Source organism: Pezoporus wallicus, unplaced genomic scaffold (assembly GCF_028554395.1).
Source record: "Pezoporus wallicus isolate ANWC-B61680 ecotype Strahan unplaced genomic scaffold, APGP_CSIRO_Pwel_v1 contig_8006, whole genome shotgun sequence".
Classification (NCBI taxonomy): domain Eukaryota; kingdom Metazoa; phylum Chordata; class Aves; order Psittaciformes; family Psittacidae; genus Pezoporus; species Pezoporus wallicus.
In genome coordinates, this window is record NW_026635487.1 from 399,648 (window position 1) to 414,859 (window position 15,212).

General features: G+C 45.5%; 1 protein-coding gene across 10 annotated transcripts in view; it reads left to right on the forward strand.

Annotated features, from left to right (window-relative positions):
• Positions 1-15,212, forward strand: part of CASZ1 (castor zinc finger 1) — a 280,840-nt gene that overhangs the window by 251,925 nt on the left and 13,703 nt on the right. For all 10 annotated transcript variants that reach the window (XM_057431546.1, XM_057431529.1, XM_057431566.1 and 7 more), the window contains 7 exons: positions 2,247-2,419; positions 3,178-4,046; positions 5,934-6,075; positions 7,217-7,280; positions 9,860-10,020; positions 13,372-13,494; positions 14,363-14,698. In XM_057431546.1, coding sequence (XP_057287529.1) covers positions 2,247-2,419; positions 3,178-4,046; positions 5,934-6,075; positions 7,217-7,280; positions 9,860-10,020; positions 13,372-13,494; positions 14,363-14,698 — 1,868 coding nt within the window. The remainder of the gene's footprint in view (positions 1-2,246; positions 2,420-3,177; positions 4,047-5,933; positions 6,076-7,216; positions 7,281-9,859; positions 10,021-13,371; positions 13,495-14,362; positions 14,699-15,212) is intronic.

Genomic DNA, 15,212 nt, shown 5'->3' on the forward strand with positions numbered 1-15,212 from the left:
TCAAGGTTTTCTCACAGTCTTGGACTTCACTAGTTCAAACAAATCCTGTTCTCTGAGATTCAGGGACCTCTCTGCAATGCACACTGCTGAAATCTGATCTGTCACTCCCTTGAAATCAGACTTTTCTGTGACACATCTGCCCTTTAACATTCCCTGGGTCTGCCCTGGGTTACATTCCTCCATAATCAATTTCTAAAGTAATTAAACTTTAATGTCACATATCTAGACTTAACACCCCTGGTTCTCCGTCTCCTTCTTCAGTGGTACTTGTCTATGGTGTAGGCTGGGATGTTGTTTCAAGAGCCAGCCAGGCTTCAACGGCAGAGCTGGAGTTGCTGCATAAATGTAACTGTGATGCCTTTAACTGTTTTTAGACACAGACGCACCAGATTGTTTGGATCTTTTCCTGATTGTTCTTCACATTAGTGGTTTGATATGTACTTGTTTCATTAGGACTGGGGCCTAAACAACTGCCATGAGAACGTACTGTGGTTACAAACAATAATCAGGCAAACCTTGGTGAAAGCTTTTCTGTCCTGAAAAACTCAGGTCTTGCTTCCCACCCTATCCCAACAGTTTAAGACCCCAGTTAAAGTCAGAAGGCCTTAATCACATGCTTAAATAGTTTGTTGGGATAGACTTCAGCATATGTTTAACTTGAAGTCAGGTAAGCTTTCTGAAGTCAATGGGGCTTAAGCACATACTTAAATGTTAGGCATGCACTCAAGTACTGTCCTGAATAGGGGTTGGTTTAAGCATGTGCTTACAACATTTGATAAATTGGGAACTTCATGTGCCTTTCTCTTGAGGACATTTTCTGCTGTGCTTCCATATTATTGATTGTTTAGTTCCTTCAACTGAGCAGGATGGGATTTGTTGAATTATATTTTTTAGAGTACAAGGAATGTTTCACAGGTTTAAGTCACTCTGAGTTCAAATCGAGACCCTAATTTCCACCACTATATATGGCTAATTCCATCCTGTGCCCACTGCCTTCCTGTAAAATAATGCCCATGTAAGCAGTGTCTTACAGGAAAGGTGTCTGAATATAAACTCCCAATTAAAGAAAATACTGCTTAAATGGCAGAATTTGTGCCATCCATCTCATGGGCTTCTTTTTTTTTCTTTATGTCCATAATTGGTGTGGATAAAATTCAGTTAGTTGTTTATATGAGCTGACATTTTTTTTAGGCTTTAGCACCAAGAGCTGCATTGCAAATTATTCCTAAGGAGGTTTTTGTTTAATTCTTTTTTTTAATGCCATACAGGGTCTGTCTTTTTTCAAGGTGTCAGTGCAGAGAGAGAGGCTCTTTTATATTGGAAATAGCTGGAGATCCTTGTTATTTTTTTCTTTTCCTGGGTATTTGTCACGGGGTTTGTTATTGCCTGTTTGAATCAACCTGGGCTGAACTAAGAGGTGCTGTTTTTGTTCTCTTCACTTCTGAGATGGTGCAGGCATTGGCACACGTTGTGCTAGAGAAGAAGAGGGAAAAAAAATCCTCCCTCAGCAGGGCTTGAGGACGTTTTCAGATTCCAGGGTGTTTTTACTCAATATGGCAAAGTTGCCCGCTTTGCCCAGAGGAAGGCAGGTTTTCAGCATTCCCTCCTTGTCACACCATTCCCACTTGCTGCACGAGTTTCAAATTATTGGAGTGGTACTGTTGAACAGTGACGGGGGAGAAAAGGCTCTGGTTTGCTAAGGTCAGCTGAACAGAGGGTTTATGCTTGGCTAGAATGAAACCCGTATATGACAAACTCAGAAAGATTTGCCTCATGTTGCAGTGCCCTGCCTTACCTCCCAGAAGGACTAGAAATAAATAACTCATTCCCAGTCAACTTTGTATTCCCCAGATAGGTGAATCTCCTCTATTTCATTCCATGTTGCTCCATGATAACAAAAAGTAATGGCATATGTCCGTGTTCCTTTCTCCTTAAGAGCAGGAACCCTGTTTACTGCCTCCCTAAGCAGGCCTGATTGTCTGTAGCTGGTCTTTTATCCCTTTGCATCTTCCTCTTTTTCTCTTACCGTTTCATGCCCAGAGAGTTGTTTTATTTATTTATTTATTTCACAACTGCACTACCAGTCTTTAGATTGGGGATTAAAGAGATGACTTAATACTCCTAGGACAAGCATACAAATGGAACTATTAAAAGTATGTGTGGTGCTCATGTGTTTATTATTGCTGGTAATAATGATGGGCTATTACAATGCTGTGCTGATGACTCCCTGTTTTGGCCTGGGGTAGGTGGGTTGTAACAAGGTCTACACAAGCACCTCAGACGTGATGACCCATGAGAACTTTCACAAGAAGAACACACAGCTCATCAACGATGGGTTCCAGCGGTTCCGTGCCACGGAGGACTGTGGCACTGTGGAATGCCAGTTCTACGGGCAGAAAACCACTCACTTTCACTGCAGGTGAGACAGCAGGAAGGGCAGGAATCCTGCCTCAGAGTTGTGTGGTCTGTTTGCCACCTCCTGCCCGGTCATAAATTCAGGAGTAGACACAGGGACTTGATTTTACCTGCCGTGACCTTCTCAGCACTGCTCTTGAGAGAACTCATGTTCCAGGGCAGATATGATTTCCAGGATCTTGTCACAGAGCACTTCGAGGGCACTAGTGTGATCTGAGGTGATCTGAGGAAAAGGGTACCCACTAGAAAACCACAGAATCATTTGGGAACTGTCACAGTGCTTTGCAGAGTTCAACTGAAGTAGGCCGTTAATACACTGCTAATGGTACATCCATGCTAGTGTTCTCTCCAGCCAACAGTCAGCCAGCTCATCCCTTTCAGGGCCAGACTGCCTTCTGTACACAAATGCTCTTCTACTGATTCCTCACAGGAAGAGTGGGAAAGCACAATTTGTACCTAAGTCCCCTGTAGCTGCTGTTTTGGTTGGAACTTTTAGTGGTGGGCGCCTACATCCCACAGTTACTGTGGGTGTTCCTCAGAGTGGAGCAAGCTTCCCAGGTCTCACATGGCAGCATTCTTGCTTGCCTGGGTGTCACAGGTTAAACCATGTAATGCTCCTCAGCCCTTTTGCTGTCAGGGCCATTATCCCATGCTGATCCTGGTACTTATCCCAGAGGGAGGCAGGTGACAGCAGTTGTGGTCCTAGCATTGTGCTCCTAGCCCACACAGCCAACCATCCTCTCCTCCTCAATGCCCTTGCAGGCGACCTGGGTGTACATTCACCTTCAAGAACAAGTGTGACATTGAGAAGCACAAGAGCTACCACATCAAAGATGATGCCTATGCCAAGGATGGCTTCAAGAAGTTCTACAAATACGAGGAATGCAAGTATGAGGGCTGTGTCTACAGCAAGGCCACCAACCACTTCCACTGCATAAGGGCAGGCTGTGGCTTCACCTTCACCTCCACCAGCCAGATGACCTCCCATAAACGCAAACATGAGCGCCGGCACATCCGGAGCTCGGGAGTGCTGGGCCTGCCTGCCTCCCTCCTGGGGTCCAAGGATAATGAGCAAGAGGAGTCCAGTAATGATGACCTTATTGACTTCTCCGCTATGAGCTCGAAGAACTCCAGCCTGAGTGCCTCCCCCACCAGTCAACAGTCTTCCGTTTCTCTCATAGTCCCAGCTGCACCTTCCTCTGCTGCTGAGCTCGCTTCCTCACAGGCCAGCAAGTCTGCCAACAGCATGACACCAGCCACCAAGATCTCTGGCCTGCTCTCTCAGGCTCTTCCCAGCAATATACCCTTGGCCCTGGCACTCTCCAACTCAGCACTTCCTGGAACAGCTGGATCCTTCTTCCCCATCATCCCCAGTCGGGTCTCTACACCACTTCCTGCCAGCTCAGCTAATCTGATGGCTGCTGGTTCTTCTGGCACCAATCCAACATCATCTGCTTCTACAGATTCCTCATCCCAGGCCATATCAGGATCTGGTGAGCCAGCAGCTACTTCTTCTCCAGCTCCAGCAGCATCTATAATGGAAAGGATCTCTGCTAGCAAGGGATTAATCTCTCCTATGATGGCCAGGCTGGCAGCAGCTGCACTCAAGCCCTCTGTGGCACTTGAAGCAGGTGAGTCACGCTCATCAGTTGTGCTAGTGATGGGAGAAAGAGCAATGCCTGATGACTTGGAGAAGAGTGAATGAGAAGCCACTGTGTTGTCTGGGGGACAGGAGGTGGAGAGGAGGTAGTGGAGGAACATAAATGTGAGAGTAAATTTTGGTCATGTCCAGTTAGGCCTTGAAGAGAGCAGTTTTGGCATGGTTTCCTGTGGAATCTGGCTATACCCACATGGCTGGAAGAGAAGCAGGAAATGCAGCTTTGCCCACAATACAGTAGGTTCTTACCAGATCTGAAGAGTGTTGCCATGTGTATTGCCTACTTTGCTATAGGCTGAAAATAGAGAGGCACCGTATTAAAAATGGAAATTAAGAATAAGCTTGGCCAAACCCTGCAGCCCTCTTCTGCAGACGGTGTTGAGTTTTAGCTGGGCCTAGTGGTGTTGATCCTGTAGCTCATTGCCAATTTCTGACCTGGGGGTTTGGTTCTGTGCTGCAGCTCTGGGTTTGGAGATGGTGTTGGTACATTCCACCAACTGGAGCTCTCTCCTGTTCAGTTCTTGCAAGCTGTGCTTCTCCTGAACTCAACAGGCAGTGACACTGTGAGAGGGATAAAAGATGGGAATGAGAAGTCCCTGGGGCAACCCAGAGCTCTTCCTGCTGCCACCTGGACCTGGGGCAGGTCTTTGCCTGTGGCCAGCCATACTGGCAGGGATGTGGTGCTCCCTCAGAGAACTGGGTACCTCCACAATCTCCTGCTGAACATGGACAGCTCATGGTGGGCAGTGCAGGGGAGGCTCTCCCTGGCAGCACCCTACACCATTGGGCTGCCCCAGAACCTCCTTCCCTGCTGGCCCACGGGGATGTGAGTGCTGACAACGTCCCCTTCGACCCGAGAGCAAACGAGGGAGTAGGATGAAGTGATCTGATTAAAAGAGGGAGGGGAACTTTTACATACTTTTAAAATTATTATTTGAAAAATGGTTTCCTAAAGCAGAGTAAGGTCATTGAGGGAACTATTTTCCTTTATTTTTTAATAAAATGCCACTTGCTGTCTGAGCAGCAGCTCGCCGTCAGCTGTACTGCCGGAGGGGAAATTAATATTTTAGTCACTTGGGGATTGTGGAAAAAAGCTCTGCAGACATGTTCCTGTCAGCAACTTTTTTTCCCTCCTTTTTTCTTCACTGTTCTTCCTAATTTTTTTCCCTTTAATTTGTTCTCCCCCCTTTCCTCTTTCTTTCTCTTCCTTTAATTTGAATTCTTCTTCCATGGGCTCAGCACTAAACCTCCTCCCCAAAAAGAAGAACTCCCCCCCTTGTTGTGAGGACACTGTGCTGGCGGTGGCTTGAGCCAGGCCCTTTGGCTGTCACCTCCGATAGCCCCGACGGGCAGATGCTCCTGCTGGGCAGGCGCAGTGGCCACCGCTGTCGCTACGGCAACGCTGGGATTGGGGACGGGAAAGGGGGCTTGAGTAGCAGTCGAGAGCTGCCACATTGCCTCAGCATTAACAGAGTCTTTAATAAACGCTTAAGAGGCAGCCCCGCAAATTAGTTATGACAGTTTGTGCAGAGAATCAGGTCTCCCCCACGCTCCTTCCGCCCTTCTCCTTTAAAGGGCCCATAGCCTGGACAACTTTGACATAATTTTGCAATAATTATCACTTGAAGAATTTCCACGCTGGAGTGGACGTCAGAACCCATCATGTCAGCCTGGCAATAAACGCTGACCAGCAATCCCCCCACTTCCCTCCCCCCCCCCCCCCCCCCGACTTTTTCTTTGCTTTTCCCATTTATGCACTGGTGCTAGTGATTTAGCTTCTTTATTTGCCGTTGTAACCTCATTTTAGACCTACCTTTGTCATTTAATTTTTGCATTTAATTTTGGTGTCTTTCTTGAGCAGGGAATGGACAACCAGCAGCTCCCGGACGGTTCAATCCAGTTCAGGTGAAGCAGGAACCTGTGGAGGCCATGGGATCATCATCTGCCACTAGTCAGGAGTCTTTGCAGGAGCACAGTTTGGACCTGAGTGTCAAGGATCACGGGTGAGGGTTGTGCGCAGGCATCCTTAGCGCTTTCCAGCATCAAGCTCTGACAAGTTTCCATACCTGTAATATGAGGGGACGCAAAAGGTTGATGAAAGGCAGTTTCACAGTGCTGAATTGGATGCACCCAGATTGGAGGCCAAGGAGGTTCTCTTTCCTCCCCTCAAGTGTGTATGTTCTCCAGACTCTCATTTGGGGCTCACAAACACCTCCTGACTTTTTGACAAGAGCCTCACCTCTTGTACTTCCCTCTGAAAAATGAGCCACTGGCAAAGCTTCCTTCACATAGGTATTCCTGCTGTTGTCATCAGGAGTTGATCAAAGGCTGCTCCAGTGCCATACTTCAGCACACTTCTAGCAGGAGCTTTGATTCAGGCCTAAGAGAGGCACCTGCTACAGAAACTGGACACACAAAACTACTGGGTGTCACTGACTTGGGTCTGGGTCTGGCCTGTGCTCATCTCTAGTTATGCTGATGAATCTTTGCGCTTGCACGAAGGTGAATGCACCTAGCTCAGAGTGTGTCCCCAGCAACCCTGCTGAGAATAGGAGCATCTGGGGACTCTCCTGTGTGGAAAAACTGGAGAGGAACTGAGACTGGGGATAAGTGAGCTTGCTCCACTTTGACCTTTGTATACATTCTTTTCCATACTGTATTTAAATAAGCCTTGATTTGGGACCCCAGCACTTGCAGTAAATGACAAGTATTGCTGGTGTATGGCAGGGTTGTCTTTCAGCATGCTTAGCTGTGGCCATAAGGATTGTTGCCTTGCCTTTTCTGCTGCTAAGGGGGCTCGTGTCCCTGACAAGTGGCCTATTTTTGGAAGTTCAGTGGGATGAAAGAGTAAAACATGGGGTGGGTTCTGAGTCAGCTGGTGAAAGTGTGGACACTGGAGGAGGAAGTCTGGCCTGTTCAATAGCTGAAAGAACTAAATTCTGCAGACTTGGGACCTTCTCTTTCTCTCCATCTTGGCTATCACAAGTAAAGGAGTCGGGGCAGCCCAAGGGAGGGTGGGCATCATTCTCTTCCTCCAGATGTAGCAGGTGAGGAGTGAGGCAACTTGAAGGGAGAAGGATTAATCTCAGTGCTCACAGTCCCTGTGCACATCTTAACTAAACCCTGTTGGTTTGTGTGTTCCAGTAATGAATCAAATGGCCACACAGTCTCGGCAAATTCATCTCTTTTATCCTCGCTTATGAATAAGGTAAGAGCCATCCATCAAATGCCTTTCATTCCCCCCACCACGAGAAATTAAAGCTGCGATAGCGGGGAGGGTGGGGGGGGGAGATGCGTTTGTTTTTTAATGTTTTGCCTCTAATAAGATGAGTTTGTACCATTTAAATTTTGAGACCATTTTTCATCGGGTATAATTTCAGAGCCACTGCTTACGAATTAATTTAATGAACTGGCTGAAGAAATATATTGCAGCCTCTGACACCTTTTTTTTCCCCTTCATCCTTTCAAGACAGAGGAGGATCTGAAAGAGTAGTTTTTTAATTATTTTTTCCCCCCATTTTTATTTCCAGAACCTGGCAACTTCTCTCTCTCTTTTTATAGTCCCTCATTTGGTTTATTTACTTAAAACCATTTTCTTTCATTGGGGGAGGGGGAGGACAATCATTTGCGAACAAGAAGAAAAAAACCAGAAGTTTTGAACCAAAATCATCAATTCCTGTCTCTCTGTTGTGAATAATGGTGTCCAACAGAGCCCCTTCACCATGTTCTGGGATATTTATTTTAGATAATGCACCGTTTCTTTTTCCTTACTTTTCCCTTGAATTGTACATCATCTCAAATATATATTTCCCTTTCACATGATAAATTCTACTGTACCAAGATTAATTTTGCTGTTGTATACAACTGCTGTGGAGATGAGGGCAGCCTTTGAGCCATGCTTTAATATTCTACTGTGTGATGGGTTTTACAGGCATAACTATTGCCATCCCCTTGGCTCTGGGCATTACATGTATCAAGGCCATGTAACCCTCAAGAGAGGCCAGAGTGACTTTGCCTAGTAGTCTCTTCCTCCTTTCTCTCTTATTTGATCACTCTTTTTTCTCTGTGTTGTTTAATATCTGCATTTATCCTTATGTCACTGTTCTCGTCCACTGGCTTTCTGTTACAGTGGGGCGCTCTGTTATACTGGGGCTTTGATATTCCCTTTTAATCTTAATTTCTTACCCATTCCTGCACATTGTCTCTTTAGCGATTCCAAATACACAGCTCCTCCTCTAGTGAGTAAATCTAGCTAGTAAATTTGCTGTCTGGGGTCCCAAGTCATTCTGAAGACCCCAGCTCAGGGAAAGCTCTCTTTCAATAACTACTTCACTTGAAAATCTCCAGGAGGACAGGAGATTGAAGTATATGCTTAGAAATAAGGGTTCGTTTGCGTGCAGCCCTGCATAGGATTCTTTATGTTGTGCAAAAGAAGTGTAGCGCAGGTACAAAACAAGAATCCTTCAGGTTTGTTCCTTTTTCAAAGGAGGAATGGGATTAACCGATGACATAAACCAGCAAAGAATAGAGCCCACTAATTCCAGGAGCCTATTCCAGCGCTAAGGACTGCAGAATCAAGCTCAGCATGCTCAGGAACACATCACACTTGCTTGTTCCTCTTGCTGCACGCAGTTTCTGTTTGTGGAGGAATCCTTCACAATTCATCTAGGAAAAAAAGCCCTTTACAGAAACTGAATGCCCAAGGAGCTCCAATGGAAACAGACAACCTGAATTTCTGACTCCAGCCATAAAGAGCTGCAGTTTCCACACAGCAGCAGGGGCTTTACCTTCAGGGGGCATTAAGAGAGCCTCAAATAGCCAGGGTTCCTATAGCCTATTGCTGTTTATTTAGGGGGCTGTCAGGCTTAATTAACTGGTATTTATAAAGGGCTTTGAGATCCTCAAGTGGGTGGAGTTTATAATGCAAGTGTTGGGCCCCATCCTGCATTTTATTCATGCTGTGAAATTCACTGTTGTTCCTGGAGGTAACTGAGAGCACAACAAAGCAAGAAAGGGTCTGGGAAATCGTGTGTTTATTCAGAATGAAAGTTTTTCTCTAAATACGCTTGAATAACTTCTTTTTTCTATCCTGTACATCATACACCTGGACCTCAGAACCTTCTCTGTGTAGAACCTATTTGAAGCCTTTCACACAATGCAGGCTGTGAGTCCTGCTTTATGGAGGATATGTCCATTAGAACAAAGAGCAGTAATTCTGTCATTGAAGTTAGTAAGAATTTTCCAGGAACTTAAGTGGAGCCAGAATTTTTTCCCAGTTGAATGAGATTTCTCCCCCCCCACTCCCAAACATACCTGATAGTCACTTCAAAGAAGGAGACATCCTTGTGGCTGGGATAAGCTGACTAAATAAACAAGGGCTTAGTAGTTCCGTCACTAGCTCTGTGCTAAGAGACCAGCATTTTGTAGGAGCTCTACAGGGCTATTAATGTTGAAGCCTGCACACCTCTTCCATACTCAGACAGGGTATGTCTCTCTTCACCTCAGTTTACCCATGTATAAAATAGACAGGATGCTTCATAACTTCACACAAGAGCCATGAATATTAGATGGGCACTGGAGTACTTCATGATAGTTGGGTGGAGGATGTGCAAGAGTGAGGTGTTACTAAGTTTTGCTGATGCAGTTGAGGCAGTCTGCACAGACTTCTTGTCTTCTCTTAAATCTTTGAAGACACAGCTTCCTATGGGACAGTCTTGGGGGTATCCAGAGTGGCAGTGTCCACGGCTGCGTGCTGGGCTTGATGCAGTGTCTGTCTTCTTGTTCCAGATGTCCAAGACCAGTGCCAGCCTTGGCAACCTGCTGAACATTAAGACAGAAGGAGATGGCAGCCAGGCTGGGGCTGGAGAGCCAACACAGTACTTGGGCAAGGCAGTGAAGGCACTTGTCCAGGAGAAGCTCTCTGAGCCATGGAAGATGTACCTGCGCCGGTAAGGAAAGCGTGGAACTGGGAATAGAGGAAAGGGAAAATAACTTCCTTTGCAAAGCATCTGGCTCGTTAGTTTACACTTGAATGCAGAGTTCTCTTGGATTTAAAGGCCTAATTCTGTGACATGCTTATCGCCTTCTGGAGTCCATTCAGTCCTCAGTCTGGGCCAGCTGCAGTAGGTGTTAATGTCCTGTCAGAAATAACCTGTACACATAGAGTTATTTTACAAAGGATCTTGACAACCAACTATGAGCACAGGTCTTCACTGTTGGCCTAGGCTGCTTCTTGGGCTCCTCTTTGTGTCCCCAGCCTTCAAGTTCAGGAGACCCACGGCAGCTGTTGGACCATGTTGAGTCACTACACACAGATCACAGAAGCCTTATGCTTGCTGTGGCATTTCTTCTGATCACAGGAGTAGGCCACTGAAACACAATCAGGAGTATAAAGAGTATGGGAACTGGGGTGGTTTCTCCTGGTTATGTTGTAGACAGGGAGGCTTGAAAGGAAAATGGAACAGATACAAAACTCACCCACACAAAGACACATGCACATACATGCCCAGACAGACACATGCTTTGAGCATACACAGATACACCCAGGCAGACACATACGGGTTTGTGCTCTGACACAGATTGTTGCCTACAAATGCCTGTGGACACTTTGTAAATCCCAGACTTTAATGGAGAAGATTAGAAACTTTTCTGGTCCTTCTGCCCCTGGCCAGTGTGAGATCCTTCCCTGCAGTCCATTTGCATTTTGTCCAGCCTGGTTGTAATTATGCCAAGCAGCGTGGCTATTTTCTTGTCTCTGGGAGCGTTATTCTACCACACAGTAAGTCTCATTGTCGTGACTTTTTTTCATGGAATGCTGCCTGAATTTCCCTTTTTGTAATCTTGCTGCAGTTCTCCTGGTTCTATCCCCTTGAACCACAGCAAATAATTCCTCTCTGCAACTGGGGTTCACCCCCTTCAGATAATCACAGACTTTTAGCATCCCATTTACCCAAGCTTATTTACTTCCTTTAATCTGACTTTGTAAATTAGTCCCTTCAGCCTGCCGATCATGTCATTGCTGTTGGTATTCTTGCTGTGCCCTGAACAGGTGCAGACCCAGGCTGCCAGTCCTGCATCACCACACCAGACCTAACAAGCTTTCTGCCCCCATATATGCAGCTCACAAGTGTGCTACCTGGTTTGCATCTATACTGCATAATGTATATGTATCATGTTTACCAACCACTGTAACACAGGATTGCTTTTAATGCTCTCCTGAGTCCCCCATGCATAAAACCACCCCCACCCCCAGATGTATTAGCTGTGTGCTTCTAAACAGGACTCTTGTATTCTGAACCTTCTCCCTTGTCTTGCGAGGCCTCTTGGTGTTATTTTTCTCCTCTTGCACTGGTGTTGCCAACTCCTCCCAGTTTAGTATCTTCTGTGAATTTCATTAACACACTGTTTACTCCTTCTCCTAGATTACTAATGAAGATGTTAAATAAGCTCAGACCTAACCCAAGTCAGCCGTGCAGTGTTTGCAGGATACCTCCTACCAGCTCAGTGCTGTTTGTCATTAGCCTTTGTTTATGGTCCTTCAGCCAGTTTGCAATCCATGAGGTAGCATTCACATCCAGGCCAATTTGAATTAATTCTAAGCATATGCAAGACTGTATCAAAATGCTTTACTAAAATCCAAATATATTGCATCCCTTCATCCACTAATTTTGTAATTCTATCAAAAAAAGCAATTAAATTTGTCTGGCAAGATTTATTCTTTATAATCCTGATGCTGTTTATTGCTCATGGTTCCTTTATCCTCTAGATGTTTAATGATTTTCTCCTCCCTCTTAATATTTGTTCCATTACTTTACTGGAAGGAGAAGTTAAGGCTAGAGGTACAATAATTGCCAAAGATCACTTGTCTTTTTTCCCCCTGAAAGAATCAGTATCTAGATTTTTCTATTATTTTTTTGTTTTCAGTTTCCCATACCTCCCTCTTCTCTATGGCTTAAAAACCAGCAAACAGAAAAGCAGTCAGTTGGGGAGTTAATTCTATTGCACTTCAGGGCATACATCATCCAGACTGGCTGCTTTGGGCATATTTGTATTTTCTGACCAGTCCCTTTATCTGCTCTTCTGGAAGGTCTTCGCTTTATCCCTAATTGTCTGTTTTGTCTTTAGTTTTCCTGTCCAGAGCAAATTTCATAAAGCAGCCATTTTTGACCTCCCATTTTCATTGGATCTTCCTACTAAGTGCAGTATCTTTTGGCTCTGATAAAAGCACCCCTTTAGCTTGCAGTATCTTGGTTTCTTATTTCTTGCCATAGCTTTACTTTCCTTCATCTTCTCCCTGGAAGCCTTAACTAAGTGCATGTATTCTATATCTGCTGACCTTCCTTCTCCAGCTCGAGGTTTTACTCCTTTTCCTTTACTCGCAAACTGGTAGGAGGCCCCTCCTGGGACCACACAGGCTGCTGTTTGTGTCTTGCTTTCCTGCTCATCAGAGCAATTGTAGTTTGTTGTATCTTAATTATGCAAGATTCCCCTGTTAAGTTTCAGATCCTTCCTGCCAGTGTTTTTTACTTGATTCCTAGATTCCCTGTGATTCTGGAGTTTCCTGAAATCATGTGTATTTGTGCTACTCTTATTAAGTCCAGAGCATCTCAGCAGTGGATGAGCAGTGAAACCATGCTTAGTTGGTTTTGCCTTCTTGACCATTTCCTGCATGATGATGAGAGGGGTATCTTAGATGATGGCTTTTGCTCTCGTGTTTGCTTTGCAGGGATGTTTCTTATGTTCTTCAGGGATTGTGCTTTCCCTATTTATGCATCCTAGGCTGGAATTGCTATATGGATGATACTTCATCTCTCCCATCTATGTAGTACCCTGTTGTTTCAACGTTGGGGGTGGGTGGGTTCTGGATCTAGATTCCCTTGAACCTCTCCTGTTTCTTCCCTTTTGCTAGTCCCAGTAAATCGAGAAAGAAAAGAAAACAAAGACCTGTTTTACCTGGATTACTTTTACTAACCTGTGATCGTTCTCAGAGCCTTGGCTTTTGTATATGGATGCTCAAGAACTTAATGGTTTTCAGGTTTTGTTTCAGAATAGTTCTGTATTTTGCTCACACTAAAATGGGAGTTTCTTGGTCAAGTCCAATTGGAGAGAAATTAGGTGCTTGTTCTTCATGTTCAGATCTGTGTAACAGGCACTAACCAAGCAACACCACCAGCAGTTTGTGCAGCAGGAACAGTGGCATTAGAAACACAGTGGTAGTAGAGCTGAAAACCAGAACATGTCTGTTCCAACATGGCTTCTGTGTTGGGCTCTTCCCTAAGATGCTTGTTTGCTTTGGGCAGGTTTGGTACCAAGGACTTCTGCGATGCACAGTGCGACTTCCTCCATAAGGTGCACTTCCATTGTGTGGTGGAGGAATGTGGGGCCCTCTTCAGCACCCTGGATGGAGCCATCAAGCACGCCAAGTAAGTAGCAGAGTCTTGGGAAACCTTGGGAAAACTCTACATCACACACACTGCAGGACAAGAGAGACCTTCCTGAGTAACGCCTCTGTTCAGGAGCAGGAATGCGGGCAGTCCTAAGGGCAGCAGTTTGGGCATCCATGTGCTTCCTGTGTAAATGTGCTCAGCTAAAAGTTGTGCAGAACACCGTGTTCTCTTTAAATTTGTTTCACAATAAATGTGTTCAACTTGCGAAAAAGTGTTGGCAAGGCTGAGAATTGGACATTTGTGTTCTTCCATAGCCTACTTGACAGACCGTGTGTTCAAGGAGACCCAGATTTCTCACAGCACACATATATACCATCCAAAAAAATATATGGGAGGGGGAGGAGCCTGTAAACCCTGTCATTGTCACTGGATATAGACTTTTTGTGGAGTAGACACCTCCCCATCTCTGCAGTGTAGAAAGCGTTTTATTTGTTCATTGTCTTGTCATGACAAATCTCTCCTAACAAGTTTTCCCTAGCCCTTAGTTTGTATGGTTTTAAGAGTTCAAAGCATGTGGATAAGGATCTTGAAATGAAGCAGTCAACCTGTCCAGCCCAACAGCACCCTCCTCCTCACCTTGCCATGCTCTTGTATTGTAAACCCTTCGTCATCTCATATCGTTTTGGAAAGCAGCAGCCAGCCCAGAGTTTGGTAGCCAGACATGTAGGTTAGAGGATACAGCCTGTGTTCCTGAGGCTGGATAGCAAGCTCAGAACTCCAGATGTCTCTTGAGTGAAGAATGAATTTAAGAGACCTTCCCACTGTTACAGTGAGGGGACTAGCAAAGGAAGGGCGGGATCCTGGAAATTCTCCCTGTTGTAAATTTCCATTGCTCTTTTTGCAGTTTTCACTTCCGAACTGAGGGTGGAACTGTGAAAAGTAACTCCGAGTCTCCCTTCTCAGCCACTGCTGAGAATAAGCCTTCACTGGCCCCTTCATCACCATCTGCTACTTCTGTCACTATGGCAAGCGCTCCAGCCCTCGATGTGCCCACTCCAAGTCCAACCACCATGCCCTCTGCCCCCACACTGCTAGCTTGGAAGCAGCTGGCTTCAACTATACCCCAGATGCCTCAGATCCCAGCATCAGTGCCTAACCTGGCAACTTCACCCTTGGCAACGACTTCCCTGGAGAACGCCAAGCCTCAGGTCAAACCCGGATTTCTCCAGTTCCAGGAGAAGTAAGTTGTAGATGCTGCTTTCCTCCTTACGCCCTCTCCAGCCTTGCAGTCCCCTCTGTACCACTCCTCAAAGCTGTAGTGCTACATCTGTATTCACCCACTGAAACACCTTCTGTCTTTCCTGGCTTTATCTCACAGAAAATTTACATGTACAAAGTCTAGAAAGTGCCTTAGTTTTCCTAGGAGAAAAAGCAGGATTGGTGAGTATATCTGGGAGTACTTTTAGGTGGGAGCTTAGAGGAGAAATAAACTTGCTGAGATATCACTGAAGCCTTTTTTATACCTCAGAAGACATGCACAGAAATACAGGTGTCTTTGCAGTACTTTTGACACTGAAGGCCACAAACCTGAGTAGCCCAATGCCAGATTTTGCTGCAGGGACTTACTGTGAGTTTCTGTAGTTGAGAAAAAATCAGTGGGCAGTGGAGAGCTCAGTTATGCAAAGGTGAGGTGTTACTCCAGCAAAGTACACAGAACTAACTAAGAGTAGATGTTTGCAGACAGCTGAAAGGGA